At 39.9% G+C, this 21,537-nt stretch overlaps 2 protein-coding genes across 2 annotated transcripts in view; one reads left to right on the top strand and one right to left on the bottom strand.

Annotated features, from left to right (window-relative positions):
* Positions 1-4,164: 4,164 nt before the first annotated feature.
* The window catches only part of LOC128856478 (tRNA dimethylallyltransferase-like), a 37,812-nt gene continuing 20,439 nt past the window's right edge, over positions 4,165-21,537 (bottom strand). Inside the window, exons 3-4 of the mRNA XM_054091781.1 lie at positions 4,477-4,677; positions 4,165-4,308 (exon numbers count right to left, since the gene is read on the bottom strand). Of these exons, the coding sequence (XP_053947756.1) occupies positions 4,180-4,308; positions 4,477-4,677 (330 nt within the window). The 3' untranslated portion in view covers positions 4,165-4,179. The remainder of the gene's footprint in view (positions 4,309-4,476; positions 4,678-21,537) is intronic.
* Positions 5,873-6,893, top strand: LOC128856477 (uncharacterized). The gene has a single exon (XM_054091780.1). The coding sequence runs from the start codon at positions 6,181-6,183 to the stop codon at positions 6,781-6,783; it is 603 nt and encodes a 200-aa protein (XP_053947755.1). The 5' UTR covers positions 5,873-6,180; the 3' UTR covers positions 6,784-6,893.

Here is a 21,537-nt window from a genome sequence, read left to right as displayed (position 1 = left end):
CATTTCCCTCATGTCCTTCATGTGCCGAAATCCAGCCTAGTGTTGCTATGCTGAGGTTTCTTAACGTATTGAGAAGGTTTAGGCAATCATTTACCAATTTAGAGGTGATAGTTGTTGATAGAAGGGCTTTTAGAGTCGCTTGGCTATCTGAAAGTATGTAGATGTGAGCACCTCTCATTTTTCTGCTAAGGCATTCTCTCACACATATTTCAATGGCATGTATTTCTGCCTGGAATATTGTTGGGTAGAGTCCCATCGGAATAGAAGATGCTCCAGGGTTTCTTTTGTACCCGGCTCTTTACATTTCCTGCAAGCATCGTTAAGAGTTAGATTTATGCTTGTAAGTTCTACAGTTTTTTCTACCGAACGATATAACCGATTTAGTGTACCTGTCATCATATGTGTCTTTGCAGTTGATCCTGGCAGCATTGGAATTGGTTAAACTAAGCCATCTACCTCTCGCTTTTCTCAACATATAGAGGATCACAATTTGAATTGTGCGCAGGGGTTTAAGTACCCGACTTAATGGTAAGTCTCCCTATAGTATGTCTACCGCCTTCTTTTGCTATTTCGTTCACTATCTTTGTCTTCTTGTTTTGTTTGAGTGGGCGAGGTAGGATTCAAAGTGCCTTCACACTTACATCGACCGTCGACTACTGCGTCGAGGTAGTGTGGCCACTAAAACAATCTCACCTCTTCTTCTGAGGAGACACATTTCCCGGGACTATTATCTGCATTACTTCGGGAGGGCCCAGAATGGGATACATAAAAAGAACCAATTCTATTCACCCACGTCTGAGTCCACCATATTTGTAACCAGCTTCATGTTAAAGGCCCGTCTTCTTGTGTCTCTACGTCAAGTAGTACGCCATTGCGAGTTCATGACTCAAGTGTTTGTGGTTGTCAGGGGCCCGTCAATTTCGGTCGGCCTCCCCTGCTGCTCATGGTAATGCTCTATCTGATGCTACTACTATTAATTGCTGCCGTCCCTTGCGCTCCCAATCGATATGGTGAAGACGCATTACGATTTATACTGCGAAAGCACGAATTTCCTCCCACTTACCGCCGCTTGAACACATATCTATCGTGAGAGTGTTTAAGGCTATTGGAAGCGTTAGAACTCTTTCTAGTGCATCTCTTCCTTCTTTAAAGTAGTCACAGTACAAAATTATATGTTCTGCACTCTCCACCGAGTTGGGTTAGTCGGGATTGAAAGGGGTGTCTGTCAGCTTAAGCCGATGCTGGTATAATTGGAAAGAGCCATGCCCGGTCAGCAATTGGGTGAGGTAGTAGTCTATGTCCCCGTGTTTTCTTGTAAGCCACTCATCTATGTACGGAATGAGTTTTTAAGTCCAGCGCTCGTTTTGAGACATCTGCCAATGCTGCTGCCATCGTCTAATGGTCAGCGCTCGTTCTGAGGCTTTTTGATCTGATGCCAATGAAGGCCGTGCCCCCTGCGTGCGTCATTTCCTCTGCCAACAGATCCAAAGGAATCTTTCTTGCAATTACACAGATTGCGTCGTCCGATACGGTTCTATGCGCGCACGCTACTCACGGCTTGTGTTTGTGTGACCTCCTCAAACATAATATTTTTGGCCGCTGCCCACTATCTCATTTCCCTCTATGCTTTTATGCCCCGGAACCCAATAGACACAAAGTCTGCGATTACGAGCAAGCTTGTTAATTGCTTCCTTGCATTCATGGACATTTTTGGATGATAGACAGTATAATTTGATCGCTTTTATAGCCGCTTGGCTATCCACGTAGAAGTTTATTGCGCAGTCACTTCTTGCTTCTGTACATCCAAGCTCTGCTGCTTTCTTTACTGCAAAGGCCTCAGCTTGAAACACAGTGCAATAGTTAGGGAACTTAAATGACTTTTTGACGCATAATTTCGCGCAATATATGCCAGCCCCAACCCCTCTTCCATTTTTGATCCATCGGCAAATACATTGATGTTGCTACTTCTGTAGAGGTAAGCAGATGGGTTGTTTCTCACAGCAGATTTTCCGCAAAGAGATCAATCGGTGTTCGGTTGAGAATAGCCTTAAGAGCTGCCGTTGGAGTTGATTTCATAACACCCGTTATACGAAGAGTGGAGAGCCGTTGAACCAAATCAATTTATTAAAGCTTCCATATAACATTGAACCTCCCAACCCGTATATATAATATAATCATCATCAACATCATTGTTTTGTTGAATCCCTAGCGTGGCATAGGGCACCAACAACACCTACGTGCCATCTCGTTCGATTACTGGGTAACGCCTTCACCAGCTTCTAACTTAACCCGAGCTGAGTTGTTCCGCGTTCCACAGATCTTTTCCAGGTTTCCCTTGGCCTGCCAAGCGCTCTTCCTCTCGCTGTGAGTGGGTTCCGTTCCATTGCCTTCATCGCTATGTTATCGTCTTCCTTGAGTAAAGCGTTACCACTCCACTTCCATTTCTGTATTCTAATCCAAATGTCTAGCGGCTCCATCTTTGCGCTTTCGAACAATTCCTTGTTTGGCATTATTTTTGACCAGAAACTTAGGAATATAATCCTTAGATAGCGCTTGACAAAAACTTGTAAGCGACAGCACATTCGACTTGGAGAGCCTAACCTTTAATCTGAAACACAGGTTGTTGTTTCGCTATACCTCCGTGCCATCGTCCATTTAAGACCACAGTTGTGAAGAGAGATTAAGGCTGCTTCGAGGGCGTCTCCTATGACTAAGAGGAATAACACGAGCGATAGAATACATCCCTGGCGAAGTTCGAATGGCAGCGATAGCTTACCCTTGTGCAGTGCACGGCATCTAGCGATAACATAAGTTGCTTTAATTATTGAAATGAGTTTTTCGGAAACGCCTCGACAGCACAGGGCAACCCACAGGCAGTCTCTGTGTACGCTGCCGAAAACCTTTTCTAAATCGATTAACATCAAATTAAGTCAGCTCTGCACTCTGCGCATTGTTCCATGATAATTTCAATAGCATTTATATGGTCAGTACAAGAGGATCCTGCTCGAAAACCAGCTTGGTATAGAGGTGATCTTTTAGCCGATCAAGGATGACTTTTGCCACAACCTTAAGTACCGCGGGCAGTACGCAAATACCTCGCCAATTATCACAATCTCTTAGGTTACCTATTTTTGGGGTCTTGATAATAATACCATGAGTCCATTCGGTTAGAAGACTTTCGTTATGCCAGGCTTTACTGATGAGAGCAGTTGAAGCACGTGTGCCTACTTCACGCTGTGAAAAATTCAGCAGGTGTGCCATCAATTCCTACTTCTTTGTTGTTCGATAATTTTTTTTATAGCGGAGATTACATCGCAGACACTGGGAGCATCGGCTGTTATTCGCGTGATGTTGTTAATCGGAACTAAAGCGTCAGCAAATTTGGGGGCGTCGTCAGCCAAGATATGGTTTAACACCGACGCAAAGTGTCGCTTCAATTTTGCTAGTTGGTCTTCCTCTGTAAGCATCAGACGACCATTCCGTCCTCGCACAGGATGTTCAACGGCGAGGTTACTCTTGATGAGTTGTTTGGCGATGGTGTTCACGAGAGGGGGCCTCAGCTTCACAAGCCAGCGTTTAAATATTTTAATTAAGTCACTTTATCTTTTTGCAATATTCGCAATAATTTTCGTGTTAAATTGTTCCAATAAATTTTTTATAAAAGTATAGTTCATTATTGTATAACTTTGAAGAAAATTCATGAAAATTTAAGAAATTTCAAACAATTATCAGCACAATTTTGAACTTTTTAATGAGAATTTTTGAGGTTCGAAGCATGCGATTTAGAGCCCATTCAATTTTGATATAATAAAGTGTAAGTTTGCCCCTCACAAATTGCATTGATTTCTGAAATTGTTTTATTTTTTGTTTCTGTATGCGCTGTTGACAATTTTCTTCCATATGAAGCATATGTTCGAAAGTCTTTTATATGAAGGAAAATGTTCAACATCGCATGCAGTAAAAAATTTTCAAATATCAACGCAGCTTTTGTGCGTCATTGGCATATTCGTATTAATGCGTTAAGATCAATCAGCACGCACGCGTATCAGAGCTAAACGTATCATATCAAGTTTGCTTGCTAAATGCTGAAGCAATTTTACACACCTTTTTCTTTTATTTTCTTTTCTCTTCTACGTACTTAAAATTTTTCATAAAATTTTTTAAATATTTTTAGTAAACTCACCGCATAATTTTTCTTTTATTGTTTGGATGTATGCGATTTGCCGAGTCCGTATCAATTTTCCTTAAATGGTTATGCAACAACTCAGATGACATTGCAGTCATTTCAGCGACGGGCAGAAATAAAGGCTAAAGGCATGAGACACAAAAAAGCAAATGTACTGTGAAAATAAATCTACGACATAAAACATGTTAACGTGAGTTATTTTAGTATAATTAGCGCGCCTTGAATAATATATTGTGCTTAGTATGTGATCAGCTGGTATATAGAAAAAGAGATTTCTAAAAAAAACTTACATTTTTCGAATTTTCAGGCGTTGCTGCATCTTCCTCTTCAGTTGTTTCTGCGCTTGATGAGAGCGCAAACTTCTTGTCTATGCTGTCCAGCTCGTCGGCGTCTTTCGGGCTAACTAATATGTCCCACAGCAATGATTCAATGTAGTAGTTGGTGCCGCCCACCACGATCGGGCATTTTGATTGAGCTAAAAGATTTTCGATCTTGTTTGGAGTTAAGGATATTACCGAGGCATTTTTATTGGCTATTTTGAACTGGTAGAAATTTCTTAATATCGTACGAAAGAAAACAAAAACAACAATTGTAAAAAGTCAAAGCGGTTTTTGAGAGGCTAATTAAAAAGTTGAAGGAGTATAGCCACTCATCAGACTTAAATTCTGTATTCCAAGTAGAGGCAGCGGCAATTAAAGGAGCAGCTGATTGGTTGCTCACTTTTGTAATAACAGTCACAGAAGTTAATATCTACTCCGACAGCGCAGCGGCTATCAGAGCCCTGGGCTTGATGATGGTGTTCTTGAAGCTGGTTAAGGAATGTCTGACTTCACTTTCCATCGCCTCGGAATTCTTCGATACAAAACTCATCTGGCTATCTGGTTATAGCGCCATTGCAGGAAACTGCGAGGTGGAGGAACTAGCCAAATAGCAGCTCCAGCTAGGGAGTTATCCCGCGAAACGAGAGGTGAGCTTCGCGTCAACTACGCGAACGCTGGGCAAGTATACAAACTTCTAAGGTCGCGAAACCTTTCTATACACGAGTGGATCGAAGGCGTTCGAGGGATCTCCTAAGGTTAACAAAATCTTTGCTCTCAAATTTCGTGGGCGCCCTTTACAGAACCGCGAGGTATACATGCTCCGACACACGGCACTACTTTGAGTTCTTTTTGCGTCAGTTGTATGGAGGATGAGGTGGAACCATCTCAGCACCTTTTCCCTAGTTGCCCTGCTCTCGCGGGGCTAAGATTTCAGTATCTTGGCTCTCATCTCATTGCTACGCCTGCTGATATAGCTGATAACCTGATGAACTTCATCGACACCGTAAATCAGTCATCGTTCGGTCGTCTCGCCCTCCTTCTCCTCCTTTCTGCATTCTTAGTCTTCTTATATTCCTTACAATGGTACCACAAAGGACGAATTTTTGATTTTCGTCCAAGTGTGCCCTCTCTATGGGCAACCATTTCAACCTAACCTAACATTTGCACACCTTACCATTCCTAGCTAAATTTTTCCTTACTGAAATCAAGTTTGTTCCGCAAAAACAAAAATGTATATAAAAGCATCTCTCCCAAAGATTTCATCATCAATCAAAAAAACAAGATTCTCATATTTACTTGGTGTACCTCCCGAAGTTCATTTGCATCAATTTTTAATTTTCCATACACTGCCTCCGTCACAATTCAGTATTTCATAAATTACATGGTGAAAAACTTCATAAATTTTTCGTTCGCTTTTCAAACAAAATTGTCTATAAATCTTTTTGTGATTAATTTAACTTCAAGCCATTTATTGTTCGTCCACCGAAAACAACGAAATTCAAAATTAACTGTCATTCCAGAAAGAATCCTCTAAATACATGCGCAGATACTTGGCCAATAGTCGCGTAAATAAAACAGAACCAGCGGCGGAGTGTTTGAATTGCAGCGACACCCGTACGCGATCTTACACCAAAGGTCATTAGCAGCTGATCAGAGAAATTTTCAAGCGGCAAAATGTCCGGGCTTTCTATGGTATTCAATGGCCTTTTGGTGGGTGCTTCAGGATTTGCTTTGTATACAATGCCGCCCGCCGAGCATCCTTATGCTTTCTCGGCGTGCGCCTTTGGACTCTGTCATGGCCTGCTCGGCATGATACACTACTACAAGCAGGATAGCGAAGATTGCAGCAAGATTCATGATGTATCTACCAGCGTTATGGAGATTATACAGTTGCCACTGATAAATATTGAATTGTACTTGGCTTCGTCTGAGAGTAGCGCCTTGGCCTTGGGACATGGACTGTTCGTCATACCGCTAGCCTTCGATCTAATTGCCAAACTCTTTACGGAGGAGGGCGACGATAGCAACACAAACACACTGAAGGATCTTACAATACTGGGCAATATCATGTCCTTGACATTCTTGGCCGTGAATGAGAGCAACTATACATATGTCAGCATGGCTATAACGGCCTTCCTGACAAAATACGGTGCCATACTGTTGGACAGCTACTGGGAGGGTTCACTCGAAAATACTGTACTCACCGGCTATTCGTTGTTTACATTCCTTGCTAACTATGCAATTACTGAGAAGCCAGAATGGCTGAGTATGAAATGAGGTGGAGTTAAACCTTTGAAGGAATGGTGCGATAAAATCCATGAAAACTTACGATTTCAGCAAAAGCAATTGTTAACCAGTAAATATATAAATTAAGATTTGAAATGAAACTCCAGACTTTTAAAGGGTTGTTTGAGTGTTGGGATAAATAAGATTTAAGCTAAATATATTTTTCAAGGACTAATAATAATAATAATAAGCATAGTCGGTATTTTTTCGGTAAAAATTAATAGTTACATTTGACCTTAATAATAAAAATAATAAAGGTATTCAGACCAAGTTCGGTACCATTCGGTATGCGATAACTCGATACATTTTTGAAGCTTCTCTTTCTTGGTTACTTTGGCTGCTTTAGCCGAAGGGGTTTGTACGTGACTAGCATTCTGCCAGATGTTTAAACTTGCTGTGGACACAAAAAACCAAAATGATAAGAATAATAGCGATCGCCACTCGACAGACGGCAAAACTCCGAGTGCCATGAAAAATCTCTTAAAAAACTATCTGCCGTTCTCGTTTTTGCATTAGAACTTCGTGCTATATACTACCACGTTTCGGGACCCAGCGAAGTCGGCCAGCCGCAGTCTGTTGTCGAATTGCCGATTTCTATATTGTAAGGGGGCGGCCGCGCACTCGTTGGTAAGTGATTCTTGGCCATGCTGTCTTCCCACATCAAAGCGTGAGCGCAAATGAGCAGGATATTGGGAAAATTTGCTCTAATGTGGATTGTGGTGACATTGCCATCGGTGTTAACAAATGTCCCGAGTGTTCGGTAGCAGAATTAGATTTTAAACTTAAAGGAGGTGGCCTCCTTAGCTTCGTTATTCGTGTGGGTCACGAAATCGCAGTGAACATCTTCGAAATCGTGTGCAACTGCTCGTCGTAGATTTTGTTACAATATTCCACGCTTACGTGATGCTTCAACTGAAGATTTGATTTGTTCATGGGTGCGAAAATTCGGGGTGTCAAATTGTAAAGACCGCAAAGCATACTTGAGGGCGGTTCAATAAGTACCCATGCTTGATGACAGAGGGCGCTCCTGAGGGAAGTTGGTGTTAGCATTTTGTGCTGCCATCTATAAAACGACGGCAAAACAACTTTCAGACTGATTCGAGTTAAACGTTTTTCGTGATTTTCGCTAAGATGGAAAAAGGCACTATCGTTCGGTAATTCGCTTTTTAATTTTGGATGAGAGAAAAGCGAGGAGATAAAACTAAAGTTGGGTATTGGCTATGGGAACGCTTTGCCATCTATAACCACAGTTAGATATGGGTTCAACGAATTTAAACGTGGGCGAACATCCTTTTTTGATGAGGAGCGACCAGGACGCCAGGCAGTCGTGGTTACCGAGGAAGTCATTCAAAAAGCCCACGACATGATTCTCGCTGATCGACAACCGAAAGTGCGCGAAGTAACAGTAGCGGAACGGCAATTAATATTTTACATGATAATTTGGCGACGAAAAAATGGACAACAAGCGGACGCGGCTGTTAACTTCAAAGCAGTGTGTGGAACAATTTAAGCGAGATCCGAAGGAATTTTTTTTTTTTCGAATTGTCACCGTTGATGAAGCCAGGATTCATCATTATGCACCAGAAACTAAACAACAATAAAAACAATGGATTTCTCTCGGTGAATCTGCTCCAAAGCAGGCGAAGACAATCCTATCGGCCGGAAAGGTCATGACGACAATTTTTTTGGAATGCGAACGACGTCATCCTCATGGATTTTTTAGAAAAAGGAAGAACGATCACTGGACAATACTACAGTGAGTTGTTGGACCGCTTCCACAAAAAATTGAAAGAGACACGACCGCATTTGGCGAAAAAAAGCACGTTGAACCGCGATAACGCACCATCACTTTCATTCGGAGTTGTTGCCGCCAAACTGCGTGAATTGCGTTATGAGTTGCTGCCGCACCCCCCGTATTCACCCGATCTGGCTCCCTGCGACTTTTTCTTGTTCCCTAATATGAAGAAATGCCTCGCGGGAAAAAAACGTTCAAACGAGGAAGTCATCGCCGAGACAGACGCGTATTTGGAGAGTTCGGCAAATCCTATTTCTTGGAAGAGTTAAAAAATAGCCGGAGCGTTGAGAGAAGTGTATCTTTCTAAAAAGGGACAATGTTAAAAAAAGAATATTAAAAAAATAATGAAAAAATGGTGTCTGCATTTCTAACACGAGTACTTATTGAACCCCCTCGTATGGGTGCGAGAACTCAGAGCTTTTGATATTTTGATATAATAACGTACAAGTGAAGTGACTCAAAGAGGAGATCGATTTGCGATATTTTTTTCCGACTCGATTTGGGTGTTTTCTTCCATATAAAAACATTGTTGGAGAAAATGCACAAGGCCGCCAGCATGAACAAAAAAAAAAAAGAGATCAATGCGATTTTCGAGCCACTTTAAAATTGCACTTTATTATACCAGAATTCAATGGGCTATAAAACTGCGTATTCGAAACTTTTCTGAAGATTCTGGGTAAATAATTTGACATTTTTATGAAGAGTTTTTTAATTTTTTTTTTTAATTTTGCTCAAAGCCTGAGAATCTATACTATAAAGGTGAATGTCTGTACGTTGTCCCCGTATCACTACGAAACGACAACACCAAATGAAAATTTTTATACATTCATATTTTCACCCAATGAAGGTTATAGGCATGTTTTTATAATGGAACTACCTTCCCACAGCCCCCAGGCCGCGCCACCGCTCTCATTCGTCACTAATAATCGAATATTTGCTTAAATGCAATCTAAAAAAATTTAGTTTTCCTATTTCCCACTATTTATAGCACACTCTAGACTTCAAAATCCGCATAAGCTGTTCAACTATGACCCAAATGCAAAGTCCAAAAAATTAATAAAAATAATTTTGCTTGATATTTTTCTGATTGGTGGTTTTGATTTTATTTAACGAGGCATATCAACGGATTCCGGGTATTGTAATATTATGGTTATTAATAAAAAATCATTTTCTATGAAATTATTGTTTGTAATTCTTTTATATACATATCCCAAATCCCTCAAAACTACTCCTACGCGAGCGGGGCCGCGGGTTAAAGCTAGTGAACTATAAGAATCAAATGAAAAAAATAAGAATCAAATGAATAGTCAAAACTGGTTAATGAATTTAAACCAATTTTTTTTAGGCGGGCAAACTCTGCGATGATTGACGCGTCGTACTACTATGCAATCCAACTTTCAGAACTGCGCGTGTTCTGTATGAATTTAGCAGCACGAGCACATTAAACCAATCGGTGCCTACGAAGAAGCCGACGTTATTCGTTTTCTTTTCTATTTATTTAATAATTCATTATCGAACATTGCATTTGTTTAATGACATTATTTTATCGGTCAAGAGTAAGAAACATTTGGCGTACTTTGCACATAAACAGATACATACAAACATACATACATGCATAATTCCTTTTTTTGGCTATATTTGTTTATGAAGTGTTAAAATATGACTTTTTCTTGTTGCTTTCATAGCGTGTCTGTTTGCGATGTTGTTTCTGCGCGCTTAAGTAAATAAATGCAAGCAAAAAGCGGCAGCAACAACAATGGCTGCTGCAAAATAAAAACATTCAAATAAATGTTTGCACTGTGCCTTCAATACATACAACAAATACTCGAGCGTCTACGGAAGTATGCACACATACATATATGTGTGTGTGTGTGCATGTTTATATGCACGTAAGTATGAGCATACACGATGATGCATACAAAAGGCACTTTTGTGTTGTTGGCCGCATGACTCGCCGCATGACCGATCGACGGCTACTCTACTCTTATGCGCGCCGTCAAACCAAGTAGTACTCGTACATGCACATATGTACAAGTGTGTGTGTGTGAGTGCGTGCGTTTGTTGCGAATTCGCTGATGCGTCTGTGCGGCTGGCGGCTTATCTCCCGGTCCCTCCGGCCATACGGCTGAACTTTGAGTGCGCATGCAATGCGGTTTGTTTATTAAAAGCGAATTGCTTAAGTGGAGCCATGGCCAAAAAGCCGGCCGGCCGGCCGATCGGCCCCGCGTCTGTCTGCTTAACCAGACCCGGCGTCCAACCGGCATTGCTGCTGTTTTATTGTTTTTTTTTTTTCTTGTTCAGTTTTTGCGCGACGTCTACAGCGCATCGACTAATGCAACACACGTAGCCGGCCGGCGCGCGGTGGCTGTTGGTTTTTGTTTTGTTTACCGATTGACTCATTCATACAGGTTTTTGAACTTGCACAAGGTTTGCGCGCAGTCGCGTCTGCCTGCCTGGGCTTGACTGGCTGCTTGATAGCTGAGTGGCTGACTGGCGTTTCGCCGCAAGACGCTAAAAAGCTGTGATTTTTTCTGTTTTTATGTTTTTTCTCTTTTTCGTTTTCTTTTTTCTTTTCGGCGTTTGCATGTTTTTGTTTGGTTTATGCACTTTTTCTCTGCCTGATTTTTTGTTTACATACGCTTCGGTTATGCTTTTATCGCGTTGTTTCGGTTTGCGTGCAATTCGCGCTGTTCAGCGCAGTTGTTTATTTGCCCGTTGGGTTCAAAAAGTAGCTGCTCGGTGGGGGCCTTAGCTATGGCGTCCGTTTTATGCTGCTGATGACAATGACTTTGTGTTACTTCGACTCATGGTATTTCTTTCAACTTGAACCGCGTTACTTCGAACCCAACCTAAACCTTAATTAGTTGATATGTTAACTCTCGATTGCATTTCATTAGTGATCGCCGAAATCATTTAGCGATCATCCCCACTCGAAAGCACCAAAAGTGACAGCATTTTAAAAGCTCATCATTTAGCTCTTCTTTTTGTATGTATAAAAAAGTATTTCAGAATGCCTTTTATTTATGGTGTGATGGCTTCATGAGCTGTCAGCCGAACGTTGTATGGATCCCCACAAAAAATATGCAATTAATGATCATTATCAGCCATCTCCTGCAAGGAGACTCACTTTTCGAGTGCGATTTTACACCTCTTTGGATCTTTTCATTCTTGGAACCCATTTGTCGGTTATGACAAATAATAAATGTTTATTTCGGATTCAATTAACGTTTGCGATAATTTGAAAACTTTTCATTCAATTTGTTTACTGAGTTTTATGCCCCTTCACTCATAGAAACTTGGTGGTACTTGTGAATCGACGGTACGACGTGAATCCGTGCATGTTATGCATATGTATGTATGTAAACACAGTTGTGTTCATAATAAGAGCACTGCCAGCTGCGGTATGCGCTAACGTAACGCTCTGCCCAAACCATACAATAAATGATTGAAGGGGTTACATTAGGGCGGGCCGATTTAAAAATCGCTCATTGCTCTGTGAAAATCGTATTCTAGGGATCAAAATAAGAAACTTTGCCGAAGGAACCATACTTCTAAAACGAATTCTGATGTCCCCCAATTTGGGTCGAACGAAAAATCCCACTTTGACCCATTTAGAGTGCTCCAATCGAGTCCAAATGTATGACCGACCCTCACGGGAATGTGCCCGGGAACTCCCCTCGGGGTACCCCATACAATCATTTCAAAATATCACCATTTTTGGCCTTTACATGAGAAAAGAAACTAAAAAGTTCGACCCAAATTTGTTGGACATCAGAATTCGTTTTAGAGGTATGGTTCCTTCGGCAAAGTCTCTTATTTTAATCCCTAGAATATGATTTTCACAGAGCAATAGGCGATTGTTTTGCCTCCCCACAAAATACACTAAAAGTTCGACCCAAATTGGGGGACATCAGAATTCGTTTTAGAGGTATGGTTCCTTCGGCAAAGTTTCTTATTTTGATCCCTAGAATATGATTTTCACAGAGTAATGGGCGATTTTTTTGCCTTCCCACAAATCGTCCCGGCCTAGGTTACATGCGTGCAGAATTTTCAAAAAATCGATTTTTTTACAGATTATTATTCTTTATAGCTTTAGGCGTATTTCTGAGGAAGTCGATTGTAAAAATTCTTCATAGGTACAAAGTTATGGTAGAAAATGTAACTGCCCGACGAGAGTTTGATGCGCACAGGTAGCTGTCCTTCGTTTCCACTTAAAAGTTTAAACTCGTTTTTCTCGAAACTATCTTTTCCGGCACGGTCTGCATGATAAATATAATTAAAGTGTGACATTTATAACGTAAAACGCAAACTTTTTTTAAATGCCGTAAATTCCAAAATTTTTTTTTTAATAAAAAATCTGGCTCGACCGACTATAACTACAAATTTATTTTACAAGATTTTTTTTACTTTTTACAGATCCATCAATATTTCAAGGAGAAATGATGCAGAGCAACTTTGGTTTTCATTATACTTTGGGTCACGTGATTTTTTATGTACTAATTTTTGTCAAGAAAAATTAAAATAAATTATTTGATAAAGTTTAAGTACTAATAAACAATGAATACAATTTTTTATATTTATTTCTATTGTTATCCCTTCGAAAAAACGCAGCAATTTTGGCGCTGCTGGACGTATGCAACCCCTGAATTTGACTTGGTCATACATATTCGTTCGTGACTGTTCATACATACATACGTACGCAATAATACCAGTACTGCTAATAAAAAAACTGCCAAAGGAAAACAAAACCTACAAAGAAATACAAAAAATTAAATGGCTGTTCAGCGAGTGTACACCTCCTTGAAAATTCAAGAAACATTCGGAAATTTCCGATCCAAAACGATTTACACATGAAAAACAGACCGTAAAATATAAGTTTGTGGGTCAAAAAATCCATTATTTTCTCGGTAAAGGGTGGTAGTGATCGATATCTCGTCAATTATCCATCAAACAATTAAGGGGGTATTCTGGTCTAGAAATTTGAAATAATCGATTTTTTTGTGTATATTTTCTTGACCTTCAAAAATATGCCCTTCAACGGATTTTTCAAAATTCGAATTATTTTCGGAGATACAGCGGATTTTGTGACGTGGCGTCTAAGCCGGCCGAGTGGAGCGAATCGCACAATGAACGGCAGATGTAAGCGGACGACTTGAGGACTCGTTCTTTCCAGAAAATCGCTTGTATCCCACACAACCTTATACCTCTATAATATATACCTGGAAATATAATGAAAATTTCGGTCAAATTTGCTTGACATTTTGTTTTTTTTAAATAGTTGTAATTGAAAAAAAAAAGAACAAAATCCTTCGTTCAAGCACGAGTAAATTGTAATTCGAACACCTGTGTAAAATTTCATCAAAATCGGTTGAGTAGTTTTCGAAAACATTTGACAACCGACTTTGAAAACACGGTTCCGAGAAAAACGCGTTGAAAGTTTTGAGTAACAATAAAAGTGGCTTGAAGCGAGCGCTGGAGAAGTACACAAACTTGTAAGGACACGAAATCTTTCTAGCCACGAATGAATCGGAGGCGCTTGAGGGATCTCCTGAGGTTAACAAAAGCTCAGCTCTCGAATTTCGTGGGTGCCCTTACAGGACATTTCTTCGAGTCAGTTTTTGCGCCAGTTGTATGGAGGATGAGGTGGAATCATTTCAGCACCTTTTCCTTAGCTATCCTGCTCTCGCGGGGCTAAGATTTAAGTATCTTGGCTCTAATCTCTTTGCTACGCCCACTTATATGTAAATACATAGTAGGGCTGAATATTAAAAACTTGACGAACTTCATCAGCAGTACGAAGCGATAACTCAATCATTGTTCGCTCGTCATCAACAAATACAAATCCAGTAATTATTAATTAACGTTAGCAACTAAAATATAATATAATTTTTCGACTTTCAAAGACATTCAGTGTACAGACACAACTACATAATTACGAACGAAAGTTTGCATGTGTAGAAACATGAATTGCATACGAATTGTATGTTTCTCGGTAAATTAAGCTGTCAATCAAAGTAATAAAGTGACATTTCGTGAAGATGGCACCGAAGTGCAGGCACTTTAAATTCTCACAAATTGTCAAACAGCCATTTCCGCTGCCATTGGGCACTTCAGTATGCGCTCAAAATATTAAGTAGCATATTTTTGGGGAACGAAATATGATTTATGATTGAGCAGAAAAGACGAAAGGATATGCCAGTTGATTGATGAAATGTTTCTTCATGTTTGCTCAAATTATTTGGCTGTTGCAAATGCGGAAAAGCGAACAGTGTTTTCAACCACTCTGCTTATAACGGTAATTTGGAAATGTGTGAAAAGATATGATAATTTGGAGATTAGAAAAGCAAACTTGATAAACTGTTGTGTATGAGAAGAAATAAGTCTATTTTAAAAGTTAAAAGTTTAAGTTCAGATAACCTTCTTATCGTCTATTTTAGGGTAGGTAATGATGTAATCCTGAGCTCAAAATAATAGGAACGCGACGAAGTACCAAATTTTATCAATTTTTAATTTTTTGTAGTTTTTACATATGAAAGTATAATGCATCCTGCAACCAAAATCACATAACTCAAAGTTCCAAACTTTGTACAAAATTCACAGAAATTAAAAAAAAATTCATCAAAATTTTCAACATTTTCTGAATGTTTACCAAACTTTAGGGTATGCAGTTTTTTGTATAATAAAGTGTTGATTTTTAACAATTTTTTTTTTTTTTGCACACGATGTTAATAATTTTATTCTATACGAAGCCCGTGCTTAGAACTCCTATGTATGGAAGAAAATACTCAATGCCTCAGTGAAAAAAGTTCCAAAATACACGAGAATGCTAAGGCACTTCAACTGCCACTTTATTTACCCCAGCTTCAATGGACAATCAAACTCCATAACCAGAATTTTATAAAGATTCTGAATAAAAAGTTGGAAATTTTAATGTATTTTTTTAATTAGAAAATTTATTCGAAAGATTATCACTCAAAAATGGGTTTTGTGGAACATAAATAGTAGTTTCCATTCTTGTGGTGCTATCCTGTAGTTTTCTAGTGGCCATCGCCACTTTCTGCGTTTGATTTGCCATAGGATTAATGCCATAGGGTTTCTCATATGTTGATCTCTACAGCGGGTTTTCGTTGTTGCAGCATAATATTCCCTATACATATACGGGGAGTGCTGCTGAAGTGACAGTCCTTGACACCTGTCGTGAGAACAGCGCATCGTTGCTGATGGTGTTCTACAGATAATGCGGAGGCATTTGTTGACAAAAGATTGTTGCCTCGGCGAGATGGTGTTGAAGACCAACCATGACTTCACACATGAGCTGAATATTCTCAGTTTAGAGCGTTTGGAGATTTGCGAACGTGTTTATATTGTATGCATTCGCCCTTGCTTTGTTTAGACTGCAGTTGACATCTGCATCCGCTCTGCCGTCTGCCGTGATAGTGCAGCTGAGGTAGCAGAAGCTTTTGACAAATTCCACCGGGCACCCGTCAACCATTGCTTCATTATTGACCTCCAGTCCGACAGTGACTCGTCTGTCTGCCTTCGCTTGCATGTCCGTGAGTTTGTGAGAGAGGAGGCAAATATCATCGGCGAAGTCCAAGTCCTCAAGATGTCTGGTGAAACTCCATACGATGCCTCTCGTTTGATTGTGTCGAATAACTCCTTAAAGTCAACGAACAGCATGCAGAGCGGGGAGCGCCACTAACCTAATAGCTCAATTATGATGCGAAGAGTATTGGGTTTGTCAACATCGTTTTGGTGAGGACGAATTCCAGCTTGCTCGTTCGTTAAGGAGCGTTCGATACATTGGAGTCTGCTCTGTATGATCGTGGTTAGGATGGGTGATCAATAGTTCTGGCTTGATGGTAGTTGCTATTTTGTAGCTGTTTGTTTTGCTGATCCCTTCAAAGCTAGAATCATTTCGAAGAGCAATGTTGTTAATTGCTTCAAAGTGTTCTTTCCATCTATGGATCTGGTCATCATTGGAAATCAGTAAAACACTATTCAGATCTCTGATAATCTGGTTACTAGTACTCTGCTGGTCGGTTAGGCGGTTAACTATGCGGTACAGCTGTCTGATATAGTTTGCTCCTGTTGCCGCTTCGGCATCACTAGCAAGGTCTTCAATGAACTTTCTCTTATCGTTTCTGGCCGGTTTCTTTACTTGCTTTGCCGCCTCTCTGTAGGCTGACCGAAGTGAGCCAACGCTGATGAGTTGCCTTTTGAGTTCATTTCTGGGCTAAATGATGCCCCAAGCAGTATCAGAAGTCCATGGTTTTGATATTGGTGGCTTTTACTGGGTAAATTTTTCCTTGAGCGATTTGCCTGAGCGTGACATTTGTAGTTACTCAATCTTTGTTGTTGTGGTTAGTGAGCAGCTTTTCGTGAAAGGCGCTAGCCGTTAGTTTTCTGGTAAGAAGCAGTTGAACTTTGGGTCGCTTACGTCTACGTAGTGTGCTGGTTTTCTTCCTGCATTTCTGCTTTCTCTTGACGACGGCCGGTAATTAGCTCCTGGTTACTGTCAATGTCGGCTACCCGTCTCTGACATCAAGTAGCGAGCATCTCCACTTTTCACTCACGTAGATATGGGCTATTTGATTATAAGTCATCACGCTGGGTGAAGTCTAGGTATAATTATGGATTTTCTTGTAGGGAAAGATTTAGCCGTCCATGACAACATGAAATGTCTGGCATTCAACAATTAGCCGTTTGTTGTTTCGTGATCTGTAGATGTGCACGCCCATGATTTGCTTTATACCAGTGCTGTTGTTCCCAATTTTTGCATTGAAGTCGCCCATGAGGAAAGTTATGTCGCCTCTGCGGATGGAACAGAGCCTAGTCGTTAAATGCGAGTAAAACACGCCTTTGGCAGCACAGCACAGTCATTGAGGGCTCTAACGTTCAATTGTGCTATTCGTGTCTTGGTACGCGTGCCAAATGTCGGCGTCATAGGGAAGATCGTATATCAGTATATTAGCAAACAAAGGTCATATTACAGAGTCCGGCACCCGAAGTGTAACCAACTTCAGACCGCTCGCGCACCTGCTGTCTGTTAGTAAGCCAAATGACAGTCCAAAGTATTGTTTACAAGCGCGCGGAAGCATCTCGCCGAGAGTAAACGGGAAAAATGAAAATCAGTAATGGATTGCAAACGTAATAATAGTGTGATTGCATTATATTTGGCTGGAAAGTCACAACCAGCGATTGTTCGTGAGCTCGAGCACCTTAAAGTAAATAAAGGTTTTGTTTATCGCACCATTACTCGATACAATGATACTGGTAGCTTCGCGAAACATCATGGAGGTGATCATCAAAAGACTGCAACGTCCTATGAAATGGTTCAAAAAGTGAAGAAGAACTCAAGCGAAATCATCGACGAAGCGCCAATCAAATGGCGAAAGAACTGAAAATATCCCACCATAGCATCCGCCGTATACTGAAAAATGATCTCAAAGTCAAGCCTTAAAAGATCCAAAAGACGCATGATCTCACACCAAAGCAGCAACAAGTCAAACTTGACAGAGCGACGCATTTCCAAACATTGTGTTTTCTGACTCAAATTGAGCAATTCATAAACTCCCAAAGCGAGAGGGTTTATTTGACCTATTTTTCATATGAGAATTTGTATAATCGATTGGAAACCAGGAGGCAGCCCCCGCCACAGGTAATGCTTTGGGCAGCTGTAACTGCAGATGGGAGCTCGTCAATCGTTTTTATCGAACCTGGCGTCAAGGTAAATGCGAAATATTATCGTGAAAGTATTCTGGAGGTGCTTTGAAGCCATGGGTAGACAAACATTTCGGTTGCAGACAATGGTCGTATCAGCAGGACTCGGCACCGTCTCACAAAGCTCGAGTGAACCAAGAATGACTAAAGAACAACGTTCCGAACTTCATAACGTCCACACAATGGCTTTCAAATGATGGATTTGTCCCTTTGGGCCATTTTGAAGTGCAAGGTCCGAACTAAAAGATTCACCAGTCTCGAGGCGCTAAAATAAAGCAACTGTCTGCGAATAGGCCAAAATACCTGTAAGTTTCATTCGGGCAGCTTGCGATTCGTTTCTGGACCGTCTCAAGGCCATAGTCAAGGCAAAAGGTGGTCATATCGACCAAACGAAATTGAATCTTAATTTTGTATTTTTTCACACATTTTTTACTTTGAATTGAATAAAAGTAATTTTCCAAACTAAATTTATGGCCTTTTGAATTGGTTACATTTCGAGAGCTTTACTCTGTAATTCAATGTTCATCAAAGTTTTCACTTTTTTAATCGAAATTGAAGAACAAAATTGTATGCAGTTTTATGGGCCTTTGAATTTTAGTATAATAAAGTGTAAGTTTGAAGTGCTTCCAAATTCTCGTTGTTTTTTTGATCATCTTTCCCCTGACGATGTTGCGCATTTTCTCCACACAACGCAGGCACGACATTTTTCATTTGGCATTATATTTATTTTTTATTTTATTTTTTAAATTTTGAAGACAGCTTCTGTGTAATATTTTCAATAGTTTGTTCTAAAAACAGATATCATTTGCTTTTAATTGTTTTTTTGTTTCGAACGCAAGACAAGTTTTCACTTCACATAGCCCGAGGTGCTCAGTGCTCGGTGTTATCGCCCATAAATCATACATGATCGTAAATCATGTAAAAGGAATCATTTAAGCGAAAGTACAAATTCTCAAAATTGGTTTGTCTTCAAATAGCTGAGCTTTAGAGCACAGAATGGTGCATAAATCCAAAATGTAATTTTTTTTCTGCTGTCTAACGAAATTTTCTTAATAAATATTTAAAAATAAAATATTAGTTGCTAAATATTTGCTGACAAAGCAAGCGATTCATTCGCTCAGTCAATCCGTTCAGGGGTGATGAAAAAGTGTAAGAAGTACTGGACTAAAATGATATATATGTATTTAGCATATAGGCTTATATATACTATATACATACATATGTATATGTATATATGTACACATTATACTATGAATGTCGTGTGTCCTATGCCGTCCCTCCGGTCATTTGACGTGGTGAAATTCTTAGTGAACACACATTTGCTGCCATGACAGAGCCGCCAGTTTAGTATCTAGCGGTGTTTCCGTAAATTTTTATGACAACATTTGTCACCCGTTGTCGGGTGCACTATGATAGCTGATGAGTGTCAAAATGTTTGCTGTTGCTGCTGCTTCCTCATCGCTGTTCTACTGTTGTCTTGGCGTGTGTGTGTGTGTGGTGGATTGGTGAGATGGCAATAATGACTTTAACTGTGGCAAAATATTATTTTTAGATATTCCACTATGGCAGTTGCTGTTGTTGTTGGGCACAGATTAATGTTCAAAGATTTAAATACACTTCAGATTTGTTAGGAAACTGGGACAACGAATTCCTGAGAGACTAGAAATAAATGCTGGCCAGATCACCGCGAAAATTTAAAAATACATTTGTATGGTTTTCTAAATATATTTACATATATTCAGTATAGTCAATTCAGCAATGGATTTTAATTTAAAAAAAATCATTAAAATACATACTTGGAGATCTCTAATAAAAAATATCCCATCAAAAAACTGTAAAAAATTTAATATATTTTTAGTATTCGGAATGTATGTATGTATGCCTTGTGGATATGATTTTTTCCAGAAATATTAAAACAAGTAATCATCCAATTCTGTTTTTTACAAAAAGAAATAAAATAAAAATCTGATTTTGGGTGATTGAGGTCTTTATTTTGACCTTTGCGCGCTTCATTACTTGTCTAATTGTATACTGCAGCTGTCTAATTCATAAGTTTCAATTATGATTGTGAAAAAACAACACCAATAATGATTTGGTATTTTTTTACACATTTTTTTCACAAAAACCTTTTGCAGGCCACACCATACATTTTTCAATTGGGAAAACATTTTATGTTCCACTTTATAGTTTCCTTTCGCATTCTATTTTAGGTTTTATTCAAGAACTTAATTCACTTAAAAACTCATTAATAATGAAGTAATGCGTTATAAAAGGCACCATAAATTTAAGAAAATTAACTTTAAATTCGAAGTACGCGGCGTTTTATTGTAAGCGATTATTTGTATAGGGCCGAACGAAATATGGTTTCTAAGAGGTTAGGGAGGAAGTTAAATCAGGTGATGATACGAGTTCAGACATGGCTAGAAGGCCATGGATTAAAGCTGGTCACAGAGAAAACAGAGCTAATACTTCTAACGAACAGACGTATCCCATTAGAAGTAGATATACAAGTACTCGATGCCAATTTATCGACAAAAAGAGTGGTCAAGTATCTAGAAGTGCAATTAGACACAAAGCTAACTCCCTGGGCGCACATAAACCGTGCTGCCACAAGAGCTGCCAAAGTAAGCGGCATGCTAAGTAAGCTCATGAAAAACCTTGGAGGTCCAACGCAGAACAAGCGAAAACTTTTAATGGACACGACGAACTCGATTCTCTTAAACGGATGCGAAATATAGGCAGATTCGCTAAGGGTGAAAACTCTGCAATCCGTGCAACGCATCTGCGCTCTCAGAGTGGCTTCGTCATACAGAACAGTATCTGAAGCAGCGGTGTTAGTTATCAGCGAAGCCATCCCTATAGATATTCTAGCACAAGAGCGCAACCGGAGATGGGAGGCAAAAAACACAGGAGCCCCAGTACCACGCTTCTCCGATATTAGAGTTCAAACGCTCACACTTTGGCAGGCAAGATGGAACTCTGAACGGTATAGTAAATGGACAGCGAGACTAATACCCGATCTAAAAAAGTGGGTAGAAAGAAAGCACGGTAGAAAGAAAGCACGGACATGGGTCCTTTCGCAAATATTTGTGGTGAATGGGAAAAGTGAGCCAACCAAACTGCATATATGGAGATACTGAGTATGATGATGCGGAGCACACCTTCTTTAAATACGACAGGTGGAACGTAGAGAGAACAGGTCTGCAACGAGTTATTGGTGTATTAAC

This window comes from Anastrepha ludens, chromosome 3 (assembly GCF_028408465.1).
Source record: "Anastrepha ludens isolate Willacy chromosome 3, idAnaLude1.1, whole genome shotgun sequence".
In the NCBI taxonomy this organism is placed as follows: domain Eukaryota; kingdom Metazoa; phylum Arthropoda; class Insecta; order Diptera; family Tephritidae; genus Anastrepha; species Anastrepha ludens.
The sequence above is the reverse complement of the archived record's forward strand: the minus strand, read 5'-3'. Positions and strand labels throughout refer to the sequence as shown.

What these genes read in the sequence shown, in the direction of transcription:
- LOC128856477 (XM_054091780.1), top strand. Translation starts at nt 6,181, where the DNA reads ATGTCCGGGCTTTCTATGGTATTCAATGGCCTTTTGGTGGGTGCTTCA.